General features: G+C 39.1%; 1 protein-coding gene across 3 annotated transcripts in view; it reads right to left on the bottom strand.

Moving 5' to 3' along the window:
- Positions 1 to 14,120, bottom strand: part of LOC129750086 (DENN domain-containing protein 5B) — a 105,580-nt gene that overhangs the window by 17,200 nt on the left and 74,260 nt on the right. For all 3 annotated transcript variants that reach the window (XM_055745299.1, XM_055745300.1, XM_055745298.1), the window contains 3 exons: positions 10,152 to 11,172; positions 9,812 to 10,083; positions 9,541 to 9,750 (listed from right to left, as the gene is read on the bottom strand). In XM_055745299.1, coding sequence (XP_055601274.1) covers positions 9,541 to 9,750; positions 9,812 to 10,083; positions 10,152 to 11,172 — 1,503 coding nt within the window. The remainder of the gene's footprint in view (positions 1 to 9,540; positions 9,751 to 9,811; positions 10,084 to 10,151; positions 11,173 to 14,120) is intronic.

Genomic DNA, 14,120 nt, shown 5'->3' with positions numbered 1-14,120 from the left:
CTTGTCAGAACAAATAAAGGGAAAATGTTTTCCTGAGTGTATCAATACTTTCGGAACCCTTTATCGATTTACAGCAAGAGAAGTCTCATATTTAATAGTAAAAAACAAATAAAAGTTTTGAGGATGCAACATTTGATGTTATTTTCTCTACTCAGAAAATAGTCCATAACTTGTAACATTTTTGGAATCTGGAACCAATTTAAACTGTGGAATGTTTATGAGGCTTCTCATAGATCACATGGAGGAAACAAACGAATTTCGGCCCACAGGGTTGAGCAACAAACAATTCGAAAAAAAAATTTCTAGGTCGAGTAAGACGGATACATTAATTTCTTCAAGTATTTCAAATTATTCATCGGTTTTATTCTTTATATATGCCTTCAAAAGACATTGGCCATAGTAATTTTCGGTAAAAAAAAGCAATCAGCATCTATAAAAGACCAAAAAAGCTGTTAAAAGTTGATTTCCGGTGAAGACAGCGCCTATAACATACGAGATTCTGAAAACAATGCTCAATTTACATTTTTTTTTTACTTTTACAGCACTTTTTTCGGTAATATCTATCATTTTTTCAATTTCTATGTGTTGAGAGGTCCCTCCGTCCGAACCAGTGGATCAACTGGTGGCTCATCAAGTGACGGCTGTCATCTATAAGGATGTTGCCCCGATTGATTGGAGAAACGTCAACTAACTGATAGTCATACCGCTCATATCTTGCTGGAAGTCAAAACACACATCATTTTAAAGTATTTATGTCTTCGTAATGAAGGTAATTTTAATTTGTTTGTTGCTAAGAAGCTATAAAGGCTATAAGAGCAAGCAACATCAGCGATTTCAGCTATGATCCGGATCAGGGTTGCACGTTCGATTTATGGTGCTCTCGATACTCGGATCTGTTTGACAAGGACGCTAGAAAGCTAGATGACTCCGCGAAAATGCGACTGCTTATGAGGAATCTCAATTCGATGGCATACGAACGGATTACGAGCTTCATCCTCTCCAAGCTATCCAATGCATTCACCTTCGGCGAAACCATAGTGAAATTGAAGTTACTTTTCGGGTCCCCAGTATCCGTGTTACACCGTCGGTATCAATGCCTACAAACGGTCAAAAGTGATTCAGAAGACATTTTAGCATACTCTTGCAAGGTGAACAAGATGTGTTTCGACTTCTGCACTCACAGAAGAGCAGTTCTAAGACTTTATCCTGTTGAATTGTTGAACGGACGCGTGAGTGCCGATCTCGGTTAGGATGTGTTATAAAAGTGAAGAAGTTTCAAAATGATTGTTATGATTTGAAATGGAAAATGTGAGGAGATATCCTGTGAGCGCTGGAAAAAGCTAAATTGGCGATTTTTGTTTGGCTTGGTTGCGCGATGTGGTAGTACAAACCACTAAAGTGCACTGTGTGGAATTGAGAGGGGAAAGAAAATGATGGTGATGGTGAAAGAACATGTTTGCTGTTTCGGCTGTGCTAAATGCCGATGTCAAGTTGGCCACAAACCCTGGTGATTTTTAACTTGGATTGCTTGGATTATATTTCCTGAGATTTGCCGTGGGAAGTATATTGAAACGACATAAAAGCTAAGTATACTTTTCCTATATGTATCTTAATTTACCATTGAGAGGCCGGGGCTGGGGTTATTTTTTTGGTATCTTAGCACAGTGGGGCATAGTGGGAAGGTAAGGGCACATTTTTCTTGTGGCACAATCTTCAAAAAAACATCGTGTTGTTAATTGTTTGTTCGTGTAAAATTATGGTGAGGGGGGGGGGGGGGGGGGGGGTTCGGTTTTGATATTAATTATGTTTTTTTTGTTCTTCTAATATTTCTTTTCAAGAGCGAGCAAAGGCGCTATATCCAAGGTCAAAGACCAGAAATGGTAGTGCATTGAAATCCGGAACTCTCAATATTTATTTTTATTTTAACTAACGTAAATAATGTACTGAAACAAATTTTTTTACACAATGGTTCTTATGAAAAATTATCAAAAATTTGTAAGTTTCTTACTTTATTAATATTCAGGGTTTTGGATTTCTATGCAGAAAAACATCATTTCCATCCCCAGAAGGACGAATTCCTCGGACCACCATCAAGGAGCACAGGAATTTTAGCATAAGTGCTCCCAACGTTAGAATCTTAGTTGTAGCAATGGAAACGTATGGTACTGTTGTCCACGTTTCTTCCTCCCTGTGTTCCTGCTGTCTCTGCGTCCAATACTGCACAGTGGGCCCGGCCAAGTTAAGATGAGTAGTAAATGTACTTTTACTACTCACCGGGATGCTGACAAGATCTGGCTGTGTATGTATCATAAGCATAAGCATAAGCAAGCACTCACAGAAGAGCAGTTCTAATGCCTGATCTTCATCGCGGGCCTCAAGATGCCGATATTCGAATGCGTCTTATCACCAAACTCAACGAATCGTCGGGCATCACCCTGGTCAAGATCGTCGAGGACTGCCGGAACCTGTGCAATATTAAAAACGACAACGTGATGGTCGAGAAACAGTCCCCAGTGTCAGTGCATAAATACAGTGAAGGAGAAGACCTACAAAAACAATAAGCCCAAACGTAAACAAATGGGTGAAAAGGCGGCTACCGATCAGCCACGGTCGCCTTGTTGGTCCTGCGTCGGCATGCACTACTCCAAGGATTGCTAGTTCCGGGATCATCTGTGTCGAGAGTGCGGAAAGAAAGGCCACAAAGAGAGCTATTGCTCCTGTTTTTCGGCAAAGCTGTCGGGAATAAGCGAAGCTTCAACCCCAAGAAGGCAACCAAGGTGGTTTCCGTTAACGTCAACCACGGAAGAAAGTTCACCGAAGTGAAAATCAACAACGTTCCGGTTCGTCTTCAAGTGGATCCAGCTTCCGAAATCAGTATCATCACCTACGAGATGTGGAAGAAAATCGGGAGACCACGAACGCAACCTACATCCTGCACGGCGGTATAACAGCGTCTGGCGAGCAGCTTCAACTAGCCTCTGAGTTCTGGCGCAACGTCTTACTGAAAGGAACGTCCGAGAAAGGTTTGTGCCGTGTCGCTATACCGAACATTATTAATCTTTTCGTTTTAGGAACCGACTGGATTGAAATGTTCGGGCTGTAAGATGTTCCATTCAACAGCCAAGTCGGTTGACTGCTGTCAAAGCTCACCAACAAAATATGTCTTTGCACGAAAACCAAGGTCCAATTATCACTTCGTGTAAAGCCCAAACCAGTGTTCCATCCAAAACGCCCGGTGGCATTCAGCGTCAAAGGTAGTGTCGAGCAGGAAATCAACCGTCTGCACAGTCTAGGAGTCGTACAACCAGTCGAGTTCTCTGAGTGGGCTGCGCCGATTGTGGTCGTCAGAAAGCCAAATGGTAGTGTTCGAATATGCGCAAATTTTTCAACCGGGCTCAACAGTGTTCTAGAGGCCAAACAGTACCCTCTTCCCCTGCCGGATGAAATTTTCGCCACAATGTCCGGATGTCGTATTTTTAGCCACATTGACCTTTCGGATGCCTAGTTGCAGGTAGAGGTGGACGAGAACAGTCAGCCGCTGCTTATAATCAACACTTATGTGGGGCTCTGCAGATTCACACGGCATCAAATCAGCTCCCGGCGCGTTTCAACAGACTACTGATTCGATGAATAGCTGACTTCAACTCACTTCTGGTTTTCTGGATGACGCTACCGTTGGTGGAAGATCAGAGGAAGAACATCGTCCGGAACCCAAATCTCTTTCTTGGTCGCCTCCAAGACTACGGGTTTACGGTGCGCATCGAAAAATGCCGATTTTTCATGTCCCAAATAAAATACCTCGGTCATATGTGTTCGCCCAAATTCAGAAAAAGCTTACGTTATCGCTACCATGCCCCCATCTCACGATATTTCTACCTTCCGTTCATACCTCGGAGCCGGCATTACTATTGCAAATACATTTCAGAGAAGCGCAAGTTACGGTTCCCTATGGACACATTGCTGAAAACGGGGTCGAATGGGAATGGAGTGATGCTTGTCAGAAATCGTTCGATAGATTCAAACAACTTTTACAATCACAACTAACACTCCCAGGGAAGCAAATCGAACCGATCTAATAATAACTGGTTTATCACTTGTGTTACACTTAGCGATAAGTTTAAAAAACTGATGACTTCTCATCCCTTTCCAATGCCGATCAAGATAACTCGTTCGAACTTTGCTCTAGTGGGCATCAGATTTCTTGATGTAAGCCCCGTGCAATTGTTGGTAGTTTTGATGGTGCGTTTACCGGCTGTGTCGGCCCGGCACCTTGTGTGTCATCAAGCAATTGTTGGTATTTTTGGTATTTTTTGTTGGTGCATCTACCGATCGGCGGTCCGGCCCGGCACCTTGTGCGTCATCAAGCAATTGTTGGTATTTTTAGTATTTTTTGTTGGTGCGTCTACCGGTCGGGTCGGCCCGGCACCTTGTGCATCAAGCAATTGTTGGTGTCCTCCTTGTGTGCCAGCAAATTGTTGTTGCTTATCCTTAACGTTACAAGAGACGATAAATTTGAACCGGAAAGCACAACTTATCGAGAGCAAAATTGAAGTTGATACGCGCTAGGTATAGTGTTCTAGAGGATGAAAATCTCGCTCACGGGTGTTTTGATCGGCAAATTCTATCGGAGGATAACGATTTTTGGATTCCCTGACAATCACTCACTACAACCCAGCTTTAGAGATAGTGGTATCAGCTAATGCGTCATCGATCAGTATTGGAGCAGAGCAGGCCCGTGCGAAGGACCCGTTCATGGGGGGGGTTTTCGAAACTCAAATTTAGCTTAAAATAATAATAATACCAAAAATACACAACTAACAAGAAAATGAATTCATAACCATTTTCTTACTCATAATTATCACACAAACTCAAAAAATAAAAAAAAAATTACTGATAAAAAAAATCAAAATTTTCAAAACAAATCTCAATGAAAGTTTAAAATCAATGATATTTTCGGGAAGTCAATGATTAACATTCAAAATAATGTTCTTTAGGCTGAACTAGAAATTTGCTTCAAACAATTGTTTAAGCAGTTTAGTTTTCAAATTTGAAATAAATTTTTCCATAACAAAGACCAAAAAAAATCTGAATCTCAAAATAATTTCAGATCAGGTAAAACATTAATGATGATAAACTGCTAGGAAAATGACAATAACTGTTATTCACTATTCATATTAATTGACATTTCTTTTTTTCATTTTCAACTGAAGGGTTGATTGAAAAATTCCACTATAGTGTTTTGAGTTTGAAAAAAAAAAATTAATCGCGATTTGAAATGTCTATCAAGTTTATGGTTTTAGAATAAAAAAATTCAAAATTGAAAAACATAGACAAACTTATCGAAAATATTTCTAAAAATTTAAATAACTTGTCTTTAAAATTCGATAAATTTATTTTAAAATTTAAAAAAATGTACTATAAAACTTGGTTAAACAATTTGGAAATTAAAAAAAAATATGAAGTTGAAAATGTTGAAGTTGAGTTTTTAACATTAAAGAAGGTTTTTTTTAATAAACATGACTTAACATTTTAAAAACTTATTTATAGAATTTAATTGATAACTCAAGGGAACAGAATATTAGTGCTTATGTTTTGAAGATTGATTTGGTAGATTTTAGCTTTCTGAACTCGAATCTTTTGTCAAATTTGAACTAGCACATTTAGTAACTGTTTAACTATCAAACCCATATTTTAGAAGAAATCTGATTCTGATTTCGTTTATTATATTTCATTCAAATAAGAAATAATATTTTGATGATGAAGATGATGCATGTTCTAAAAAAGTAGTATTCAAAAGTTTTTAAAACTTGGGGAAGATATCATTACAAGTAATTTTGACATTATTGTCAGAACCAAATTCCATTTGGTTAAAAACTTTTTTACAAATTCATTAAATGAGAAAAATTAACAAACAGAAAACTTCTACAACTTTTATCGCAGAACTCAGTGACTTAGTGAGTTTTGATGAAAGTCGATGATTGATTCAAATCGTTTATTTCAAAATGTTATGTTTTTGTTTTCTAGTTTTGCATTCTTAAATAATTTTGACCTGTTTTGAAAAGTTATTTCAATAACAAATGCTGATAGAAAAAATACATATTTTGATTCAGGGCACCCAAATTAGTCAAAATTACGTTTTAAATTTTTGGCCTGTGTAATCAAAACCTGCTCAAATGTGATGATGAGAAAAACAAAAACAATATATAATTTAGACTGAAATTGATTTCGTGAACAAAATTTCATATCAGCACAACATTTTTAAAGACATGAATGGTTCTATTTCAATAAAAATTTTAATAATAAGGTAAAGGGTATTAGATTTTAGATTTTTTTTTGCTAATTCTGTGAGAGTAAAACGCTTGTTACATGGTTTCCAACTTGTCGATGTATAAGATTAGTGTTCGATTGATTAATTTTGAAGCTAAAATGGTTCGTTTCAAACTATGTTCTTGTTTTGTTACACTTCTACACTAAAGACGAGGTAGGGTTCTTATGATTCAAGTTAAAAGTTTCAATACAAAAGATTAATCGAAATTTACAATTAGAAATTAGTATCAATTCATGAACGTCATATGGTGTCGTAAATTTAAAAGTGTAGTCTTGAGATTCAAGAGTAAATTCCGCCGGAGGCGAGGCAAATTTCTGACTTGCGTGTTAACACTTATTTTTAAACACCTTTTCATGTGTATTTTTTCGATACTACGGTGAAAATTTTACTTGGAAAAAATCTCCATGGGGGGGGGTTAAACCCCTAAAACCCCCCCCGTTCGCACGGCCTTGCTCACGTTCGAAACTTTTTACCAAGGTGCTCGAATTAAACACAAAAAACTGAATAATAAAAAGGGACCCGTTTAGCTCACTTGCTAAGGACAACAGAAAAAATGGCATCCGACAAAAACGATGTTTGTTTTTATTTTTTCCTGACCTCATAAAAGCAGAATAAATTTATTTCTAGTATGGCAAGTGAAAGATACGTAGCGGAGGTAACCGATAATGCAAAACATAGAAATTTTCGTTGTTGAATTTCGGGGAAAATAAAAATTAAAGTTGAAAGTGCTCGGCCATTGGTGCTTTCACGGTACTATCGCGGATAATCAACACCCATATCCGTCCCCAAGAATCAATCGAAACGGAGAAATCTATCGACAATATTATTCACCAAACGCTTAAGGTGATCCCGCTTACTTTCAAAACGATCCGAGCAGCAACAGAAGCAGATCCTCTCCTAAAGCAGGTGCAAAATTTCGTCCATCTAGGATGGCCGAATAAAAAAACCGAATTGAAAGATCCACATCAGCAGCAGTTCTTTTTACGTCGTGACGGATTATCCATCGTCTCCGGCTGCCTTACGTATGATGAGAGATTGGTCATACCAGCGAAACATCACTAGCGAGTATTGCAGTTGCTCCATAAAGGTCATCAAGGCGTAGAAAGAATGCGGTCCATCGCTAGGAATTACGTTTATTGGCCTGGGATCGACGACGACATAACGCAGCTCTTTCGTTCTTGCGCGAGTGTTGCAAAAACTAATCCCAAGACCAATCTGGCATCCTGGCCAACCCCAACAAATCCTTGTCAAAAGGTGCACATGGATTATGCTGGTCCCATCGACGGTTGTTACTTTCTGATCTTGGTCGAAGCCTTCAGCAAGTGGGCCGAAGTTGTTCCTACCACACGCATCTCCACCGATGCTACATTGGCTATACTGCGTGGCATTTTCGCTAGGTTCGGCATGCCAGAAACTCTTGTAAGTGACAACGGTCGTCAGTTTGTCAGTGAAAAATTTGAAGGTTTTTGCGACCAAAATAGTATCCGTCACCTGAGAACACTATCCTTCCATCCGCAGTCAAACGGACTGAACCAGTGGATCAACTGATGGCTCATCAAGTTACGGCTGTCACCCAGAAGGATGCCGCCCCGATTAATTGGAGAAACGTCAACTAACCTTGCTTGAAGTCCAATCATACATCATTTCAAAGTGTTAAAGTAAGTATTTGTATCTTCGTAATGAAGGTTATTTTAATATTTTTGTTGCTAAGAAGCTGTTTTTATTATAACAGTTTGCATTTTTAGATTGCTTTAAAAACAGCCTTGATAAAGTAAATTTATGAATGCCAAATAATGGTTAATGCGGTAGCAAACAACCTACACTGTCCGTAGAGTTTTTCGTCAAGCGCCAGCTAGTTCACGAGAAATTTGCAATTGAAAAAGATGCACATCAACTCGACATCGTAGTTGAGAATATAAAATTTCCAAAAAGTCGCTGCAAACATTTGTTATTGTCGGAATCGTATCTTTTTCACAGTTATTGGATAGATCACATTAAGTGAATCGAACATTCTGCAAGTTTAAAAAAATAGTGCACAGTATTGTTTTGATAGCCATCGTCCACACTTATCCTGCGTCCACACTTACCCCGGTGTACCTTACTCTATTTATAATGAAATTTGGAAATGAGTAATTCCTACTTAGGAATTGTGAGAATGTATTAAGATCAGTATGAAGACCGAGAAGGATCTAAAATTTAGATTCTAAACCGTTCCGTTTTCAAATGATCTTCATTTTCAATTTCAAGAGAAATGTTTTAAAATATTTACACATAAGAATGGGTAACTGATCAAATATTTAAAATTATTTCATTAAAACATTCGAGAAATATACCTATATACGCAAATTCCTCAGAACCATATGCGTTGTTCTTTTGAGTCATGATTTGCCCCGAATTGATTTCGAAAAATGATAGTAAACAGCGAATTCCCTAACTGATAGTGTTTGTCGATATCGAAGGCGCAATCAACTTAATGAGTCGTGTATGGTTAAAACCTACGTTGTCGGCTTTAATTTTCGATTTACGATGAACACACAAAAAATCGTTCGACGAATACCGGTCTGTGGGGAACGAGCTAACGAGTTGGTATATTTTGTTTACTTATTGCCACCAACCATCATCCATCCGGAAAATATTGTTCGGTGAACCACAACCGTTTATGACAATTCCACACCAAAAGCGACAAAATCAGCGTACCTGACTTAACGATTTTTCTGTTGATTTTATTTCTTGTCATTTCGATGTTCGCGCATGACTGGCTTCTGCTTGAGAGATTCAATATACCACAATCGTTCTACATGTACATGACAACATTCTACACACGTAATATACATAACACTTCTACGAACTCAAAAGGACTTGATCACAGAGTACAAATCTATATACGCACAAACATTCTAAAATGGTACTTAAAAACTAATGTTTTTTGACATTTTTTCCAAATCTGTACATCCAAATCTAAAAACATAATCACACAAAAATACACATTCCAAAAAATAAAAGAAAAACAAAACAAGCGGGCAAAGCAGAAATTCGGGCATCTGATTTTTTCTGGATTTTTTCCCGAACGATATTATGGATGGATGGAATTCCAGGTTATGGCAAGCACCGTGCATTCCCTCCCATTCCGGATCCAGAATAAACCGATTCCCCATCATAGACACAACTAGCCTCGCTTTTCCCCACACTGACACACGACTGCCTTTGCGTACCTCGAGGCGCTCTCCTGATTCAGGACCGACTTCTCCAGCAGCGGAAAGCTCCGGTAGTAGGGAGCTCGCTTGTCTAGGATCTCACTTGGCGGAGCGACTTCCATATCGACACTGTTGAGCCGTTTGTCCAGCAGCTTTTGCGTTTCCCGGGCCAGAATGCAGGGTTCGTAGTTAGCCGTCCGAATCATGCTTTCCCCGCCGTAACGTTTTCTGAAATGTAGGTGAAATTTATTAATAGAAGAATTTAACAGTTTAAAGAAATGATGAATACTTCAATATCCGAATTCGATTGTCGAACAGTTTGAGATTGTACTCCACGTCTCCGTTCATGCTGTCCAGGGAATTGCCGACCATGCTGTGGCCACCGTTTGACGATTCATCACTCCACGAGAGCATAATTTTGTTATCGATCAACGTAACAAACATCTGACTTTCGAGAAATTGGGACAGGAACGGCCGATGGTGCTGAGGTTGATCGGACAGGAACGAAGCCTTGTCGAAGTTGTGCAGAGATTCACGATTGCTAAGCCAGTCTTCTTTGTCCTGAGTTTGGGGATGAGAAACCACACTTAAGAATTCATCGTCTTTTACAAATTCCAATTTGAACTCACCTGATTGGGAAGGATCACAAATTGTTCGTACGCGGCAAACATCTGCACGAACCGGTTCAGGAAGATTTCCCGGATGGAGTTGTTCAGTCTCAGATCTTCGTAGTATTGCTCCAGGGTGCTGAGCGGCTGCTTCTGCTTTGTGCTAGGCATCACATCATTGGTGTTGGTAGAATCGACCTCATCGCCGCCACTTCGCCGCACGATATCCACGATCCGCTGCCGGACGTCCGGTCTGGGTGGGACGGCCGTCGGAGGTAGCGGAATGTCCGGTGAGTTCGGTCGATCCCAGTCGAGCACATCGTGCAGCGAGTGCTTCCGGCGCACGTGCATCCCCGAGGGAAGCGTACAGCTGGCAGTCATCATGTCATGGTCTTTGAGGAGATTCTTTGGACTGAGGATTGTCGGTGGATCCAGGGATCTATCACGAGGTACTTGGTACTTGTCGAGGGCGGCCGTAATTTCCGCTATAAAGTCATGTCGGTGTGGAAAAGCGGGTAGCTCTTCCGGTAGCTGTACGGACTTTTTGTCAATGTCCACGTAGCAGAGATTGGCTTCGCTTGCGATTCGCACACCGTTGTCCGAATCAGAATGGAGACCCATAACGTATGGCACCGGGGCGTCCAGGAAGTGGTGTAAGGAAGCCGGAAGGATTGGAGCATAAACGTGCTGCCATTGGAAGGGGAACAGCAGGGAGGTGATACATTCGGCTATGATTGTAAGCTTCTGATAGTCGACGGAACGCAGTAGAACCTGGTTCTCTAACAGAACGCATGTGAAGAGTTGGATTACGCAGTCTACGCTTAGATAGGTAAATAAGAGTCGCAGCGGAAAGTCCATAAAGGGAAGTTCATCTTTTAAGGCAGGACGCTGGAGAATGGTGGCGATGGAGGGTTGGTGTGGGTGCTCCGGCGGTATATAAATTCGGATGCTTTTGCCCGGAGGTGGTGTGCAGACCTCGTACAGGATATTGTACACGTAGCTTTCCAGACTCAACCGAGATCCAGGATGACGAGGAAGACACCTTAAAAAAATTTATACGGGTAAACATTATAAAATTTAAAAAAAAAAATGCCTGTCTTATGAAATTTAATATACAATATTTAGATGAGATAAAGACATAACGAGCACTAAGAGCACCACTATTTCCTACAGAATGTCGGATTTTCTTCAATAAATTTGCATGAAGAACAGTTTCATACTTTCTATAGTATTTATTTTTCAGCAAAAAAGCAATCTACTTTAACGCTTTACAGGAATTATTTAAGAAAACCAACGTGGTTCTTAAGTGACGAAAATATTATAATTTTTGAGCACCGAAAAATAAGCTCTTATGATTGTTTCTCATTTTTCACCATCATTAAATTTATGATTTTTCACTATAATCAATTTAAACGACATTTTTACTTGAAATTGTCGACTCGAGGCGAACAGGGCACCATTGATCGGGGCACGATGAGCATTTTCTGCCGTTGAATCTAGCAGCAAATTCAACTCGATGAAATCAACTGAATTATAGAGCTACAGCTTGACTCTAGTTTACATCCAACGATTTAGCTATTGGTTAGGTGTCGGAGAGGTAATCAGTTCGATTGCTGGTTGAGGCGATTTTTTTTTTCATTTACCATTCATGATCGATTCTTTTGATCTTTGCATTATAGGCTATTACTATCATCCGCCTAACAAAGCCCCAGAAAAAAATGTATGACTGTGTATGAAGTGTTTGTATTCTACAAACAGACACACATTAATTTCTTTGTTTGATAGATCTACCACTCACCGTTTAGTTCAAAATGCGTCGATCATGAATGGTGAATGAAATAAAAAAATGCTTCGACCAGGAATCGAACTCGAGTCCTCTGATTATCTTTCCAACACCCTACCTATAGACCAAATCGTCAGGTGAAACAAGTAAAGCTGTAGCTCTATATTTTAGTTGATTTCATCGAGTTGAATTCGCTGCTTCTACGGCAGAAAACGCTCATCGTACCCCGATTTATGGTGCTTATACTGCCCCAGGGGAGGTTCTCATTATGCTTCTAAAGAGACTGATTTTCAGCTTCCCACAAAAAATTTAAAATGCGTTTTCAAATGTTTTTATCTACTTTTTCTAATTTCAGTCAGTTATTGCCCTTATTTGTTAAAGTCAAGATATCTGTCCTGTGTTTATGACGACAATCGAGTAGAAATGCCATCTCGGATTTCAGAAGTAATGAAACTTCACGAAGCTGGCCGATTCGGGCAAATAGTTCCAGGAAATCAGAAGGACCTGTACAGGTGAGTCTGCATATGGGGGCAGCACCCAGCAATTACAAAACACTGACACAAAGAAGCTGATGATCCTAACTTTTAATTACCAGGTAACGCAATAGAATGGTACAAATCTTTGCGAAGGTCTTTAAAAAACGTAGGCGAGGAGAGCACGATGAAATTATTATAGACCAAGTATCAAGATAATATCAAAAGAAAAAAGTTCAAAATAATATGTAATAAAAAAATTTCCCCTTTACCAGTCATTTTGACTGGTCACGGTCCAGATAGGTATATTCAATTTGCCGGTCCTTCTAGTGTTAAACTACGCACCCAAATTTCAATTCTATAGTTTAAACGTCAAATTCGTTCTGATGTACGGGTACACTGTAGACAAAACAAGTTTGCAGTTTCAGCGCGAATGCCGAAATTATTTGTTCCTTGCCCGAAAAACAATTTGGCTTGTAAGCCTGAGAACAGCACCAAAATAAATGTTAACGAGATCTGCCCTATACTGAAGTCCACATAGACATCGAAGGCCCAGAAGCTCGTGCCGGTACAACTTAGCCTAAGAAATTAGAACTGGCGACAATAATCTAAATCTCAACGCTAATTGCTTCATCCAAAAAAGTAAACTTATGCTGGATTCATCGGTGGAACAATTTGAAACAAATTGTAGAAGAGAATTTTGACGAATTTCAATCATTCATGTTTAAACAAGCAAAACACATAGTGGATTCTTGTTTCGCTCACTGAGTGTAGAATAAATTTTCCGTCCAACAAAACCATCGTTTGTCAGTCCGTGGGCGTGATTGAGTGCTCATTTATATCACTTTGATATAAATGGGTATACCTTGACGTATAACAACATTAAATATAGAATAGTGAGAGTATCACAATTCAGCGTTGTTATAGGCATCAACGGATCACTTCCGACCATAAGTGAAACGGAACCCCTAGATGCCGGTCCCACGGCTTTTAACTAAAGCTCAATCACATGGTCAATCTGGTCCGATCAGAAATGATTGTTTGACCTTTTATTGTCATTTTAATGTTCTTTTCTATTTTTCTTAATGTTCTTTTCTATTTTTCAGATCATTCGGAGGTGGAGTTTTTTTTTCTGTCTTCAGATATATTCAAATAGTTGGAAAGTTAGAAAGGAGTAGGTTAACATACTCAAATACCATATTCCTCCCCAATGCTCCAGTGGATGTGTATTTGCGGTTTATGAATTACGATGGCTTATTCTTAAATCTAGCTTTTTTCAATCACTGGGGGCTAATTGGATGGAAATGATATTTTGTGGTTTAAGGTTTGTGAAACGGATCTGTCACCTGAGTTGTTTTGATAGTATTATAGTTCAAAGCAAACAGTCTTGGCAATTTTTAAATCTCATTCAAAAGTAGGCATTCAACTATGTGAGGCAGGTAGGGTAGGGCAATGCTCAAACGGTAAGATAGGCTCTTATATCCATATTTTGGTGAATTCGCATGATTGTGATGATGTTGTGATAGGAATAAGGTAACTTACTTCTACTATTAATTTGAGCTAGAATTTTTATTAGTTTGAAATAGGCTTGCTTCAAAAAGCAAACAGGCTCTCACATCCATATTTTGGTAAAATAGTATGGTTCTATGATATGACAGGAACAATGTAGCTTACTTCTACTATTAATTTGATCTCGGTTTATTATGAGTTAAAGCTAGGCTTCTTCTTAGATAT

The sequence above is a fragment of the Uranotaenia lowii genome, chromosome 2 (genome assembly GCF_029784155.1).
Source record: "Uranotaenia lowii strain MFRU-FL chromosome 2, ASM2978415v1, whole genome shotgun sequence".
Taxonomy (NCBI): Eukaryota; Metazoa; Arthropoda; class Insecta; order Diptera; family Culicidae; genus Uranotaenia; species Uranotaenia lowii.
Note: the sequence above shows the minus strand (reverse complement) of the source record. Positions and strands in the feature narration are given on the sequence as shown.